The sequence below is a fragment of the Cariama cristata genome, unplaced genomic scaffold (genome assembly GCF_000690535.1).
Source record: "Cariama cristata isolate BGI_N322 unplaced genomic scaffold, ASM69053v1 scaffold44087, whole genome shotgun sequence".
Taxonomy (NCBI): domain Eukaryota; kingdom Metazoa; phylum Chordata; class Aves; order Cariamiformes; family Cariamidae; genus Cariama; species Cariama cristata.
In genome coordinates, this window is record NW_009625813.1 from 32,108 (window position 1) to 47,598 (window position 15,491).

The 15,491-nt window shown below is 48.7% G+C and overlaps 1 protein-coding gene across 1 annotated transcript in view; it reads left to right on the forward strand.

The window, feature by feature from the left end:
* LOC104164415 (regulator of G-protein signaling 3-like) overlaps nt 1-15,491 on the forward strand; it is a gene marked incomplete at both ends in the record, with an annotated part of 33,958 nt that overhangs the window by 11,096 nt on the left and 7,371 nt on the right. Inside the window, 7 exon segments of the mRNA XM_009703737.1 lie at nt 953-1,057; nt 1,770-1,875; nt 2,175-2,514; nt 2,979-3,022; nt 3,305-3,312; nt 6,931-7,121; nt 8,573-8,656. Coding sequence (XP_009702039.1) covers nt 953-1,057; nt 1,770-1,875; nt 2,175-2,514; nt 2,979-3,022; nt 3,305-3,312; nt 6,931-7,121; nt 8,573-8,656 — 878 coding nt within the window.

The following is a 15,491-nucleotide window of genomic DNA, read 5'->3' on the forward strand; positions in this document are numbered from 1 at the left end:
AGCCTGACTTTATGCTGAGCAATCAAGCAGGGACAAGGTGCAGAGAAATGAAAGCTCGCTGCTTTTGCCCTCCCGTGATAAAGGAGCGAGGAACCAGTTCCCCTCCTTGGCAGCTTCTGCTGAATTCCTCGTTTTCTCTCTGACTGTTTGTTCTCAAAATAATACAGGTCAGATGTTGGGTTTTTCTTTTCTTTTCTCTGTCAGTAAAGCAAGGATCTTGACAGATGTCTTGGGGGATAATCAGGTATTTACAGGAACTGTCGTGCCGAGCTGCTGCTGGAAGCCAACATCAAAAAATAAATATAATTTTATTAATAAGCTCAATGCTTCTTGAATCAGGAGGAGAAATGAGCCTAAATCAACACAGCATCCATCCTCTCCAAACTCAGTGAGAGAAAACATACTCACCCCAGCTGATGGGGTGATGCATGCAGAGCCCGCTCCAGCACAGATGCCTTGCAGACGGGAGCGTGCTGATCCTCGCAGCTTCCCCTGGAGCAGAAGAGTGCTGCTATTTCTGTATTACCCTACTGAAAATGAAATGTTTAAGTGACTTGCTTAGAGAAGCCGTGTTAGAAATCAGTGTCAGAGCCAGACTTCCAGGTTTTCCTTTCTAATGGCTTGTCAGACCTTTCCTTACACTTGCAAGAGTCACGAGTGGAGACTTGCATACGCTCAATAAACACTCGTTTTGCGGCATTGCTCTCTCTTGGGTCGATTTTTGCATTGCTTTTTAGCACACTTTCCACCCCGCTTTGGCTGCAGCAGGGGAGAGACCTGTTGTCAGTGGGGTTCACAGAGTGACAGCATTCACTGTGACAGCTCCTTTGGGCTCTGTGACTGCTTCTAGAAATGCCGTGTGTCTGAATTTTCCAAAGGCTGTGGGGCAGTGTGGGGGTGAAAGGGGGGATGCTCGCTGATCACACGCAGCGGCTGCTTTCCCATTTAACAGGCGACTCCGGTGTCTCTCTTCAGATTACGATCCCTCGAGGAAGCAATGGGTTTGGCTTCACGATCTGCTGCGACTCCCCCGTCCGTGTGCAGGCAGTGGACTCCGGTAAGAGATCAGATCATTTTTATCCCTCTTGATTTGAATGAATGACTCTGCTCCTCTTTTGCTTCCCAGAGCATGTTGTGATTCAGAAGCTCCCGTGCCTTGCAGGACTCTGGTTACCTACAAGAAACTTCACTTAATGAATTCTCTATTGCCTCTAATGAGGTCAGAGGCCACTGGGTTAGTGCTCTGTCACTGTTTTGGCAGTGTGTTGCAGTAATTTGCAAAGATTTTGTTCCCTTCCCTCTCCAACTTGAAAACTGTCCAGCTGGTTGGAAGACCTACGGAAAGCATCTGGGGGTTGGGGGCGTGTCAGACGGGCACAGAGGGGAGCAGGATCGTGGGAGCCCTCAGTTGGCTGAGCACATCCTCTTGGCGTGGACCTGCAGGATGGACTTGGTGTCTCTGTACCCTGGTGCTCCCCACTGCACACCAGGAAACACAGGGGCTTCATGCAATAGGTCTGAGAGAGCATTTAGGACTTTGTCCCAGGCGCTCTGTATGTGCATGCGTGTTGGAAGGTGAAGCTCTAGGCTAGCTAGCCCCACTTCATTTTCAGGTCTGGGTGTTACAGGAAACAGATTGGGTTTGGAGGAGCGAGTGGTGCAAGCTGTGAAGCTATTTGGGTTTCTCCTAGCCCTAGGGCTTCTCCTCCTGCTCACACTCTCAGCTCTCTGTCCAGCAGATCACTGGCATTTGTCTCTTCTCTCCGTAGGTGGCCCAGCAGAAAAGGCAGGTCTGCAGCAACTTGACACGGTGCTGCAGCTGAACGAGCAGCCTGTGGAGCACTGGAAATGTGTAGAGCTGGCTCATGAAATCCGGTGAGTATTCACCCAAAGCATCAGTGCAGGGCTCTGGGAAAGACGGTTTGAAGGAGCTCAGGGCATGGCAGCAGGAGCTTTGAGTGGCTACGAGAAGGGGAAGGCTTCGAGGGATGCAGGAGACTGGGAAAGGATTCTCTGGAGTCGAAGAAGAAAGGATGGAGGGGCTGGGAAGGGCAGGACGGTGGCAGAGGCATTAGAGGGAGGGAGGACTGCAGGGCTCATGGCTGTCTGAATGATGCAGGGTGCCTCACTCCCTCCTGCTCCATCTCTGACTTGCCTCATGCCACCCCTTTCAGGAACTGTCCCACTGAGATCATACTGCTGGTCTGGAGGCTCGTCCCGCAGGTCAAGTCAGGACATGAGGGCATGATCCGCAGATCATCCTGCAAGTCTGCCTACGACCTCCAGTCACCACCCAACAAGCGGGAGAAGAACAGCACCATGCCTCCGCGGCCCGAGCAGCGCCGGAGCTGCCACATACTATATGATGGGAGCGATGGGCTGGTGCTGAACAGCTGGGAGAGGTACACGGAGATCGGCAAGCGGAACCAGAACACCATGCCACCCCTGTCCCGGGTCCCCTCTGCTGCGGACCAGAACTACATCATCTTAGCGCCTTTGAACCCAGGGAGCCAGGTAAGGCTGCTTTCTAGCCCCACGCTCCAGTTACTGCATGTGGCTGTTGTCTGTGCTTGCTGGATCCTTTCTTGGCCCATGCTTCAGTCTTATCAAACATAATTTCTAAATGTTTGCTAGACGACATGCCCGTTTTACAAGCCAGACCTGTGTTCCTTGGTGGAGCTTCCACTATTTTCTGAAAACATTTAGCACCGGGACTGTAAAGCCAGACTGAATCACCTGCTGCCTCCTCTCAGGGCTCACTCAAGGGGTAAGGGTATGGGAAGTGTTTCCACTGCATGGACCACAGTGCAAGTCATTGCTCTCATTTTCTGCTGGCAATAGGGCAAAAATGATTTTCACCTCTCTGGAGAGCTTTGGCTTTGCTGGATTTGGCATGCTAAAATTTGCAGTTGGTTGTTGTGAAGCCTACCTCAAGCCTACTTCAAGTGACTGTGTCCTTTCTGGGTTGTGTCTTACAGCTGCTGAGGCCTGTCTATCAAGAGAATAACGCTACGGTGGGTAAGTTGCCGATGTGCTGACAATGCTTCTCAGAGCACCCAGCAGAGCTAAACACGGTCTTTCTAGCACTATCAAATCCTTGCCCTTAGCCCTGCAATGGAGTCCCTCACGTTTTGAGGACAGTGGCAGAAGCCTTGGTCTTTTGGGTAGGATCATCTTCCTACCCCGAGTCAAACATAAAAGCAAGAACCCTACCCCCAAGCCCAGAGGCGAGCAGAGCTGCTAACGTCACTGGGTGAGCCTCGTGATGAGAAGGTCTCTGTGGGAGCTCACAGAGCGGCTGAAGGGAGGCTGGTGGCAGGGACTTTCCATCGGGGCATGATGAAAGCATGAAGTGTGAAAGTGCGAAGTGTTGTTCTTATTGCGGTTCCCCAGATGTGTCTGTGGGCCTGTCTGTGACTTGTTTCCCTTCTTGTGCATGATGCCTTGCTGTGGGGGTGCTAATACTGTGGCCCCTGCTTTGAGGTTCATTTTATTACTAAGGGAGTGAGGATGGTCGTGACTCAGATTTGTACAAACGATAATGCAGGCTGATGTGCCAGATTTGGGGAATACTCATTTTCTGGGCTGCTGCAAGGTCTCTGGCAGTCTCTGGATCAGCTCTCTTCATCAAAAACCCCTTGAAACATAAACTCATTTTCTGCAACAGGTGTGCTGGGTCTTCCTGGAGAACTAGGTGTGATTGGGCTTGCAGAAGAGTGGGGTGAGGTGTGTGGCAGGGCTGGGGACTGCATGAATCCAGGTCCATGCAGAAACACCTGTTGCCTGCTCCTTAATTTGGGAGCTTTGGGAGGCTGCGCTTGCACCCTGGTCTGTTGGGGTGCCCTTAGGATGAGCTGTGTGTCCGTGGAAGAGCTGACCTCCTAGGCATGGTCTTGCAGGGGTGTCTAACTCAGCTGTCCCTCCCTGGCGTGGGCATAGTTAGAAGATTTTGTGTTGCCTGTAAAGGTGGGGCGGTGACTATAGAAGGCAAAGTGTGGGGCTGGCAAAGCCATGGCGGGGATGCCAGGGAGCAGTGTGGGTCCAAGGCCCCTGTGCCTTGGATGCTCCCAGCCCCGGAGCTCTGCAGTCAGAAGAATTTTCCACAGCTCAACTGCAGGGGATGTTTTGTACCGTGGATAATTGCAACTCTTTCCTGCTGTTTGTGGATCCTGTGAAAAGATGAGCTGGACCATGGGGACTTGTTCTTACAGCAGAGTGGAATTTGAAAGACTCGGCCTTCTTCCCTTAACAAATTTTAGTGATTGTTTTCAGTTTATTTAATGTTAAGTCTTCGGAGGGAAGAATGTGTTAGTTAACCTGAGCAGTGATTAAGTGCAGCGGTGTGGAGCTGACGCTTTGGGCAGGCTGGGTGTGTTTCTGTGCCAGCGTGCAGAAAACAGGATTGGTGCAGGTGATGAATTCCTCTCATAAATGAGGTGATCTGGGGATAAGGGGAAAAGCAGATCCTAAAGAACCCAGACAGATTGTATCTGTCCTGTGTTGAGCTGTCTCTCGTGCTTTGATTTTATCTGGCAGTGCAACCATGAAAAAGGGAAAAGAGAAAATGTCAGGATTATTGCACTTAGAGGTGGAAACAACCTTTTAGGTCACGAGGGCCACCCCCCCTACAAAGGCAGGCTGTTAAAGCAAGCAGCAAACAGCAGGTCTGCATTGCCAACAGAGCATGGTCTGGCTCTGCTGGCATTTAAATGTGCTATTTCCTAATACTTAATGGAATATGTAATGTTGGGTAGGTTTGTATATTTGCTTTGGATGAGACCTTATCTGCTCTGAGCCATGTTCGGAAGTGTTTTGGCTCATTTCTGCTTGGGAACGTTATGGGTATCCGTTACAGCACAAAGGCAGCAGCCACTGTGCAGAAAGGTGCTGTGATGGGAGCAGAAACTCCTGGGGCTGGGTAGCTGGAGGGAGGGATGCTGGGGGGGGAAGTCTCTGCTGGGACACCCCTCTAAAGGGAGCTGCAGGAGGGTTTGCTCATATGTGTTCCTGAAACATCGCTGTGGGGAAGAATGGGCTAATGCTCCAGCTTCTCACCTGGATGTGTTAAAATCCAAGTGGAGAGGTCTGCCTGCTAGACCCGAGCTGGCTTGGCTCATCAGCTGAGGGAGGGAGGGAAGAAGGAAATACTTTGGTTTTTCAGTGGGGCTTCTTTTGAAGAAGGCATAAATTTTTTGTTAGTTCCTCTTGGAGTTGTTACCTCTGAGTTTTGGGACAGAGCACAGGTTGCTGATGCTCAGCAGGACATGGTCTGGGGTTAAGGGCTCTGGAGAACACGGACCTGTCCCACGTTCTCTCCCCAGCGTGGTTGGTCCTGAGCTGCTGCGATGGGAGTTTGTGTATGGCAGGAGAGATGTGCACTGTGGGCCTGGGGACATCAGGGTTGGCCAAAACTGTATGCTGGGGTCACCAGAGAATGCTGAGGCCCTTTGGCCTAATGGATTCATGTCATTAATGGGAAATATTTCACAGCTGCTTGCTGGATATATTCAAAGGCATTCCTTTGGACTCTGAGGAAAGGGCTTAGAAATCCTATGTAGCAGCAATTGCCTGGCAATAGGGGAAGGAAGGACTCATCCGTGAAGCAGCTAACAAGGATCAATGATAATTGTTGATAATTATCAACAGTGCTTTTAATCACAGGATTATCGATTGCATTAGAGATTCTGGGACTAGTTTAACATACCACCTAATGCCTCCTGGCCTCTAGCGATGCAGACTGGCAGGTGTGGAGTGGCCACAGTAGCTGATATTGGCTTGTTGAGAGATGTTACAGCTCTGCTGAGGTGGGAGGCTGCAAAGGAAAGCTCCTGTGTAATCCCTCCTTTGAATGAGGGTAAGGGCTTCCTGCAGTGGTGGGGGACAGAGTGAAAAACCAGTCAGGCTGCTTGGACTTTTTCTAGCACTGAAATGTAATGCTGAAAAACAGTGGATGATGTTGTGCCAGCCTCATGCAAAATGAGGTCATCCTTTATAAATACACCCCCATGTCTGAGTAACCATCACATCCCTGGGAGCGGTTTGGAAAGGCATGGATTGATCCCATGCGCGTGAATGTGTTCATCACTTCTGTCTCTTTCTCTGACATCTCCACCCCTAGTATCTTCTAAAAGCTGTGATTAACCCACCACCCAGTGCCCCATGATGTGAAATTCCTGCACTTTGCTAACTCCGTGCCCAGAATCCAGAGCAGGCAGGACTTGTGTGGATAAAAATGTCCCAAGGTTTAAATTTCCAGTGTTTGTTTTTGTTGGGTTTTTTTTTCCCCCCACTCTGAATTAGTCACAGATGGTTTTCCCCTTCCTGGAAAGAGAAAAGTCATAGTTCAGTGGTTCAGGCAGGTATTTCCCGTTGGGGGGAACCTCCTTGGTGCTTCTGAGATTCAACAATGACCATTTAAAGCCATGTTTGGGGTTGTTCTGTATTTCTTACTTTGTACTGTCAGTACTGCCTGGGGAGGTGTGTGTAACAGTATCACATCTCTTCCTCCAAAGTGCCATATTTGCAAAGTGTGCAGAAGGCAGCGTACACCCAAACAGAGACAGATGTGCTGGTTTGCAGCTGAGCTTGCTTGTGACTTCCTTGGGTTTTTGTTTGTGGGTACATAGATGTGTTTGTGCTGCTGGCGTGATCCAGTTAAGTCCTTGGTCCGGCAAACGAGTAGCTCTTGAGCAGAAATATCAAGGCACATCTCATTTTGCATTAGGAAAAATGAAGTCAGTGCTGTTATTTCATGAATCCCTGGGAAACTTTGATACCGGAGTAACGAATGTCCCTGCAGCGCTCAACTCCAGCTATTCCCCTTAGGTTTTATGTGCCTGTGAGAGCAGGAACCAAGCTGGCATCATGCAGCAGCTCTGCAGGAGCTCTCTTCTGATTCTGTGTTTCTTTCTGTTTCCTCTGTTGGTCCAGGAAATGCAAGTAAAGGGAAATCGCACATGGGGTCTGGGAGAAAATCCAGGCTGATGAAGACTGTGCAGACGATGAAGAGCCACGGGAACTACCAGAACTGTACCATAGTGAGGCCGCACATCCCGCACTCCAGCTACGGCACATATGTGACGCTGGCTCCCAAAGTGCTGGTGTTCCCCATCTTTGTGCAGGTAAGCGCAGCTGGAAGTGGGGTGTTATGGATCTAATGCAATCAGTGCCCAGCACAGCGGGTTGTATCAGATCTTGCTGCTGTAGGTTGGGTCCAGGCTGTCAGGCAAGGCGGATATGTTTCCCAGCGGTATATACCATGAATGCATGGATCCCCTGTCATCCTCAGCTCTCTCCTCTGGAGCTGGCTGTACTCAGCACAATGCTGGGTACTTTCTCAAAGGGAATTGTGTCCTGCCCAAGCGATTCTCTGCCAGAGTTTTTTCCCTTTTCCGCTTTCAAATCTGGTCCTCAGGTGCTTGCTTGAGTCAGGAGAAGGTATCCCGGCTTCCGGACTTCAGCAATGAACTTCACATAATTGAAGATCAGTATGGTTTCTTCCCATGGGTTCTCTGTGCTATTAATTATAGCGTGCAAAGGTCTTTTAGTTTAGCTGATGGCCAGCACTAAAATCATGGACAAGGGTCCAGAGCAGTAATGGCTTGACAGAGGATGTTCTTATTCCCCAGTTCCATAAATTACTTTCTGAAAACTTAGCCCTGAATTTGGTGCTCTAAATACCCCTGTGTCTTCCATTTTTGTCCTTCATACGGCCAGAACCCCAGAAAACCTCATCTGATCCTGTATGTTTAAGTATGTTACTGATGAATACCTTCATCTCTGAGACCGTGGGGAGCCATCCATCCTCCCCTGCTAGCAGCGATGACACTGTCACATCAGCTCAGACTGGCGATTTCCTTTGGGAGCCTGTCACTCCGGCCGGAGCCTGTGGACTGCTTGGGGGCAAATGTGGGGCTGGGCTGGTGCAGGTACCCTCATGTGCCTGCTGGCCATGCTACTCAGGAGGAGCGTCCTGGGCTGGTTTTGCAGGGTTTGTTCTGCAGTCAGGACAACTGAACCTGTCCTGTTCTCCAGGGTTAAACAGAGAAGGTGCTGACTGGGGAGCTGAGCGTGCAGCACGGCATGAGAAAGGACAGCCGCCTTAAAGTCGCTTTAACTTACTGTGAGAGTAATCCATAAAGTCATGTAGCAAATATTCTTGTCTGAGGGATGTGAGAACCTAATGTGCCATATGTGAAACCCAACGTTGTGGTTGTGTTTCCTGCTAAAAAGCACCCCTAACCAACCCCGCACTGTGCAGAACAGTTAACGTACAAAGAGGCAAGCGGCTGATTGTCTTTTTATAGATGGGTCTGACGTAGGTGTTAAGTGTAAAGCTTTTTTTTTATCATGTAGCTGGACTGCAGACTTTCTGTCCTTTTGAGCACAGTGTGGGGTGGCTTCTGCCTGAATGAGTTACAGCTTCAAGTGAAGACAAAGTGGGTTTGGTGGGCGGAAAGTTTTTCTGGCAAACCACACTTCCAGTGGAAGGTTTGACTGTTTCTTTCTTTCTTTTTCTTTTTTTTTTTTTTTTTTTTTTTTTTTTTTTTTCCCTTCCCCCTTTCAAATGTAGCCCCTAGATCTTTGCAACCCAGCCCGGACTCTGCTTCTGTCAGAGGAGCTGCTTCTTCACGAGAGCAGGAGCAGGACTATACAGGTAAGACTCTTTCCATGCTGTCTGAGCTTTCTAAGCATGCTCTTCTGCAGTCTTATATAGTAGATTGAGAAGAAAAATGTTTTATTGTGCAGTACTTAGATATTTGGAAAAACTTGTAGTCAGTTTATCATGGGATAAACTAAATATCAAAACTCTTCTCTGCTAGAAATCAACTTTTTCTTTTGTCTTCCTTCAAGGAAGAAACTGCACATGGCAAATGCATGCCAGTCACAGCCTGGCAGCTGGGGCCACTGGCAGACTCAGAAAGAGGGAGTTTAAGAATATTTTGTGCCAGGTTAGAGAACCAGACAGAGAACTTGTTGCAAGGGTTTTCAGAAATTTACTTCCTGAAACAGGTCACAAATCTTGTCCAAATTCCTCTCTGTTTTCTTCCTTCAACTTCTTTTCTGCAATGTATTGGAGGGCTGTTAAAAATCTGGGGAAACAGCTAAGCTTTGGCTACATGCTGAACCTCTGTATATGACAACTTTCAACATCCAAACTGGCAGCGTTTGGATGTGTTGATTACATTTGCTGCTGGCTTCACTTGCATCCAACTGTAAGGTCTGCAAAGCCCTGGCATTTGGGACAGAGGAGGCAGCGGCTGGGAGAGCCCACTCATCTGTTGCTCACTAGTGCTGGAGGAAACTGCCGTTTCTTTTGGGGCATTTTCAGAGAATCTTACAGCTGTACAGAATAATTTTGTTTTGAGTTTAGTTGGAGTGAACAATGTGTCATCTTCACAGAGCCATAAAGGAATTTTTCCTTGACTAATCTTAGTTTCTGGGTAATACCTTCTGGGTGGCCGGCAGCAGAATCCCAGAGACACGTCATATCACTGGCCTGTGCAAAACAGTACAAGATTGTGCTATGCTAAGTGACTCCTCTCTCTTTCTGGTTTTCAACATGTAGTTCATCCCTTGCTTTAACTTGAATAACTTTTTTTTATTTCTGCCAAAGTACATGAAAAATTGCATGATCAATTAGGAAACTTGGCACTGATTTGTAAATAAAACTCTTCTCTGTCTGTCCTGCTGTTCTTTGCTGCTCAGGGTCTTCTGGGCACCTGCATGAATGAAAACCAGGTAAGCGCATGGTTGCATAGCGTAGCTGTGCTGCGGTGCATTGGAAATACGGTGTTAGGATGCTTCTCCTGGGTGATTTGGAGTTGCTTGCTTTCAGGTCAGATTCAGAGATCTGTAGCAGCAGCCAAATGTGGAATAATTATAAATAACTAATGCTGTTTGCAGCCTGGGTGGAGCATGTGTGTGTATGGGGATGTTCATGTTTAGACAATGGAGAGCCTCAGGACAAGCATGTTTGGAGGAGGTATGCTGCTCTGTCTCCAAATGGCCACGTTAGCCATTTCAGAGACCCAGCCTTGGGCAGGATCAGAAGGAGGACGTCTCAGGGAAGGGACTCTGTTTGCTTACGATGCCCTAAGGATGAGCATGAGGCTGGAAGAGGATTTCCCAGTTGGAGCTGCTGGCAGGAAAGGGCATGATGCTGTACATTGGCCAGGAGCATGAGACAGTGTTTGAGAATGATGGTGCCTTGAGGCCATGATGTCTGTGTAAGCCTGGCAGAAGGGCAGGAGGTTATGACTAAGCATAGTGAAAAAATAGAAGCAGTGAATGGGAACAAGCATGTGGCAGCATCTGCTTTGGAAGACAGGAGTCTTTCCCTGAACCCAGGTGTGGTGCTGAGCCCCATATTGCTGGGAGCTGACAGCTGTAAGTAGCAGCACCAGGACATCAGCCATGTCCCTGGGGAAGGGCTTTCTCATGTCTGCAGTGTGTCACAGGGTCACGGCAGGCTTTGCAGAGCTTCGAGGAATCAGTGCAGGTCTCTCTGGAAAGGCAGGGACTTCCCTGCTCCAGCGGAGCAAGGGTGTCTGCTTTGGTCCTGATGGGCTGTGAGATAGGAGAACCTAAACTTCTGGAGCCAGCAAGACCTAAATGGCCTGGACACCATGGAGCTTCCCCTGGTACAGAAGGGCTCTAGCTTCTCTTTTTGCTGGACATGAGCTTACTCCCTCTCCTGTATTCTCTGCTGCCTGAACAGCAACTGTCTTGTTTCCAATCGGTCCTTTCTTCCTTGCCCCATGTGGTTTTCCATTTTCCCCACTGCTCTTCCCACCCAGCCTCTCTCAAACTGGACCACTGCTCCTGTGGTTTGCAGGACTGTTTTCTGTATGTTATTCTGCTTTGGCTAAGTGGCTCCAGAGAGGAGGGGCCCAGGTGCAGGGGCTGGAGATGGAGATCCTGTTTCTTTCTTTTTTTTGTTCCTTCAGAAAACCAGAATCTTTTGCCCTTGGCAGTTTCCACATCAGACACTGCATCCTCATCGCTGAGCAAACTCTCCTCCATGTCCTGAAGGAGAGGCTCCTGAAGGAGTCAACCTATCTCTCTGGAGGCTTGCCAGGATCTGTCCTTTCCCTGACCTTACCTCTGGGGCAATCCTTATTCAGGCCTTAATCACATCCTGTCTAGACTTTGTTGCAATTCCCGCTTTTATGGTCTTCTGAAATCCCTCCAGCCCCACGGAGTGCCAGAGGAACCAGCGTGATGCAGGCGATTGCTCACAAGATGTCAAACATGGGCTTTGTCCTTGGCGATCCGTCTCTAATGTACCTGGAGGCAACTTCCCAAAGCCCTGAGGTACCTTCCCGGCACGGGCCACGCTCACCCCCTTCTCAGCTCTCTCTCCTGCCATCTCATCAGGGTCTGCAGATCAGGATGGTCCTCTCTTGAACTCTGAAAGCCCCCAGCTCTGCCAGGAGTCTGGAGGACATGGACCGGCATGCCCAGGTTTTATGCTTTTCTCTGCAGAGCCAGAGGCTTTTCTGTCTCTGCAACATCCCAAGTGTTGCACTGCAAGCTAACGGCACTCCTGACTTGGGACAGGGTTGCCAGCTCTCTGTTTCAGTGGGTGGCTGAGTTTGGCCAACACAATGGGTTGCCCAAAACCCTACTCCCTGGCACAGGTATTTCAAGATCTTATTTTCAGCCTTTTTCTTTCATTTAGGTGAGAATATCAGAAACCTACACGTACCTCCTCCCTCCACCACACTAGTCTCATTTACTCTGTCCCTTCTTCGCTGCCTCTTAATATCCTTCTCTTCCTCATTTTTTACACCACTTCTGCATCTGCACAGCCACTGCTTATGCTAGTGTTTGAGGGTAGGTGGGTGACCCCTTGAGATCTTCAGTGCCTGCTCTCCCCTGTTGTTCATGGTAGAAGAATATTTGATTTGGGTAAGCCAAAGTGAGGTTCAAGGTTGACAGCTAAGCCTTCACCATGGATCTTCTCTTGGCAAGTGTGGTGGTGTATCTTCATCAAAGTCTAGCTGAGTGTATAAACTCCCTCCTGAGTGTATAAATTCCTTGCCAATAATCTTGGTAGAAAAAAAATGTGTGAGGTGGTAAAAGAGGGTAAATGCATTGTGGGCTAAAAGGCTGGTGGGAAGTCTTGGAGAACATGCATTTAATATGGTTACATGCAGAAGTAAAAATCCAGGAGCAAAGGAGCAGGTCATGCTTAGAAAGTTAGGGCTGTAGCATGGAAAGCAGTGACTCAAAGGCTTTAGTGTATCACTGAAGGGTGGTAAAGTTTCCCTGACCTGGGGAGTTCATGCCCATCTCCAAATTGCCATTCCTGTGTATATGCACCTACCCCACCTGCAAAGCCTAGACTGCTGCTCTTTTTAGACCGGGGCTCAGCTGACTGAGATGCTGATGTACGAAGCTGTGGTAACTGGATTACTTTTAATCATGTTCTGTTTTTGCTCTGGTCACTGTGAAAACTGAGCGAGTAGCTGCCAGTGCAAAGCTGTAGCCAAGAAAGCTACGACTTTGAAGCATATGATTGGGGGAGCACTGAATAGAAGTGGCTGGGTGATATCACCTTGTATGTGGGGAGCTGCGTCATGCTTGGTCTGATGAGTCCAATGGTGATGTCTGCTTTGTAGGGGATGCTGAGAATTTGGATCGCCTCACAAGAGGGCTACAAGGGTAGATCAAGATCTGAAAAAATTGAGGAAAATTAAGAAAGCTTCATCCATTTAGCTCAACTGAATGAACAGGGGCATATGAACTCTGCAGATAAAACCCTCATACTGGTATCACTAGAATTTCTCTTTTAGGGTTGCACCCAATTCTTCTGGAGAAGAATCCAGTACTAGTAAATAGAAAACGTGGGTGGCTCAGTCCTAGGGGTGTGTACCTGCCTTAAGAGCTGCCCACCGAGGATTATAGGATTTCTCTAGTCAGCTGGAGGCAGCATTCTCCAGACAGCTATGCAGGTGACCATCACCATGTTCTCCTTTGGCATCTGAAAACTCTATCATAAAAGTCCTGCCTCTGTTGCACTCTGCTTCCTCAGCTCCTTCTGGTTTGCTGGCCATGACTATGAGACTATTGCTAGAGAGAGCGAGGGCGATATCTCGGAAAGCATCCACTGGCTGAGGCTTTTCCTGCCGAGCACTGGGACAAGCAGGCAGGGTTTGCACGGATCCGTTTTGCCAGTGTCTCTGCTGATGTACTGCTGCAGTTGCAAGGCGCAAACTCCTCCCTGCCATAACCCAAGTGACGGTGGCTCTCTGTGCGTAGATGAGCAGAAGAGGACGGGGTTAGGAAGAGAGTTAACTATTTTTAAACTTCAATGTGAAGGTACTTTGACTGCAAGGCTTAATTTCTGAGCACCTTTTCATAATGTTTTTGTTACCGTATTTTGCTTTACAAGGTGCGGTTATCGCTTCCTCCTTCCTGCGATGGAGCTCTGTAGCAGTCCCAGCATTGATCTCCTGTTCTCATCTTGGAGAAGCACACTAACACGCTGCTTTTCACCTTCCCTCCTGGCTTTCATTTTTTCTTGATTGCTTTTAGGAAACACTTTAAACGTGCCACTTCCTTCTGTAACAACGCCTTGCCAGTTGTATTCTGTAGTTGGTCAAATCTATCAGCAGAAGAGGCTTTGCTGTTTGCCATGGTGCAGAGCACACCCAGATGAACAGTGTCCAAGACATCAGTGTCAGCCTCAACAAACATTTTTTTTTCCCTCCCCTGTAAAATCTAAAAGGTCTGTGTGAAGACTGCTGTGTGGCCTTGATCACTCTAATAACACAGGTGTGCCTGTCTCTGTCTTCAGAGGAGTCCTTTCATCATGTCAGTTGTTTTATTTCTGATTTTGGGGTAGGAAATTAGTTCTGGGAAATACACAAAGATACTCTGTCTCTCCAAGGAGCAACTCTGGTGGATTCTGTGTCTTGCCTCGATGAGTTCAGGCGCTGTGTTTCTTTTTTGTTTGCTCTTTCGCTTTTATGAGCCCTGTGATTTTTCATGGTAGATACCAGATCTGTTTGCAAAGGGCTGTTAGAGACACGTTACAGCTTGTCAGCGGTGTGATGGCAACCCTAGGCAGAGCTCCGGGTGACTCACTCCAACCCTCACCTCTTATACCTGCTGGCTGCTGCCTTAGGGTCATCCATGATTTGAGTTTCCTGTGCTCAGCTCTGCAGGTGAGGTCAGGAGTCTGCCCCGCAGAGCCGGTCCCGCTCCCACCTCTGCGAGCAGGGTCTGCTGGAGCCATGGGCCTTGCGGTGCTGGGGTGCTCTCAGCAGACTCTGGCTCTGTGGGTGGAAGGGACACCCCTGTTTTTCTTCCCCCAGCAACTTGGAGGAGCAGAGGGATGTCGATAAACTGTTTTGTGTGGAGCTGCTCTAAAATCAAGTATCTTCCTGGAAGCAGGATCTAATAGAGATACTCTTACAGAACCCACACTGGTGGCACTTTTATCTTCTCTACATCCTGAATTCAATCGGTCCCATCTAACCATCAAAGCACAACGTTACCTGGAAATACTTTTCCTGTGTTTCTGTTTCCATGATGCCTTCAAATCTGCTTGGTTTTGAACTGTTGTTCTTCTTTTCTGCTGATCCTTATAATCCTTTTTTCTACCCTTTAAACTTCTGTGTGTAGTAAGTCTTCATTTTGTTTCCTCCATTTCCAGCATGACCACTTGCTGATCATGCTTTTATTTCCTTCACTTTGAGTTGCTATTCTCAAAATCTCTGAACCTCTCTTCTCTGAGACTGAGGGAGCTGAGATGGCACCAGACATGCCCCAGAAAATTTACCCTTTGACACAAAATGGGCATGGGAGAAGGTTTATAGTGCAGTTTGTACTTCGTTATTCCTTGTACTAATAATAAGGTCAGAAGTAATGAAGAGGGTGAATGTGGGCACTAGGCCAACAGTGTGTTGAGAGCAGGGAAGGGGATTTTCCAAATAATACAGAGAAAAACAGACACTCCCTGCTTTCATTGTCAATTAAAGCTATGCCAGTAGCTTTGTGCCTATTAAGAATCCCACAGAAATGAATTTGCACAGCAAAGAGAAATCTTGTGGCAAGGGCTTGATTTTGGTTTTCAAAGCCAGATGCTGCTGCCCTGACGTGAGACTCGCCACCATGTGATAAACTGTTACCCAGCTTGTCCTCCTCCTGACATGTGTCCGTCAGCCGCTGGGCATGGAGACAAGCTGTACTGGCAGTGTGTCCCCGTGAACAGTCCCCCTCCAGAGCAAAGTCACATTTCAAAGGGTGACTCGGTGGTGGCAGTGGGTACTAGCTCCGAGTAAGCCCCTTGGATGCTGGGTTGTTTCCCGCTTTTGTGAAAGGGTTGCTAAAAGGCCACAAAACATTCTTTGCTGTTGCTCGGATTGCAAAGCAGCTTTCCCTTTGCTGTGGGAGGTTTTTGGGAGCATCCCAAGGAGCGGTTAAAAGCAGCCACATGCTTACATGCTGCATCCTGTGCTGAGAGCAGCGCGTGGTTCAGC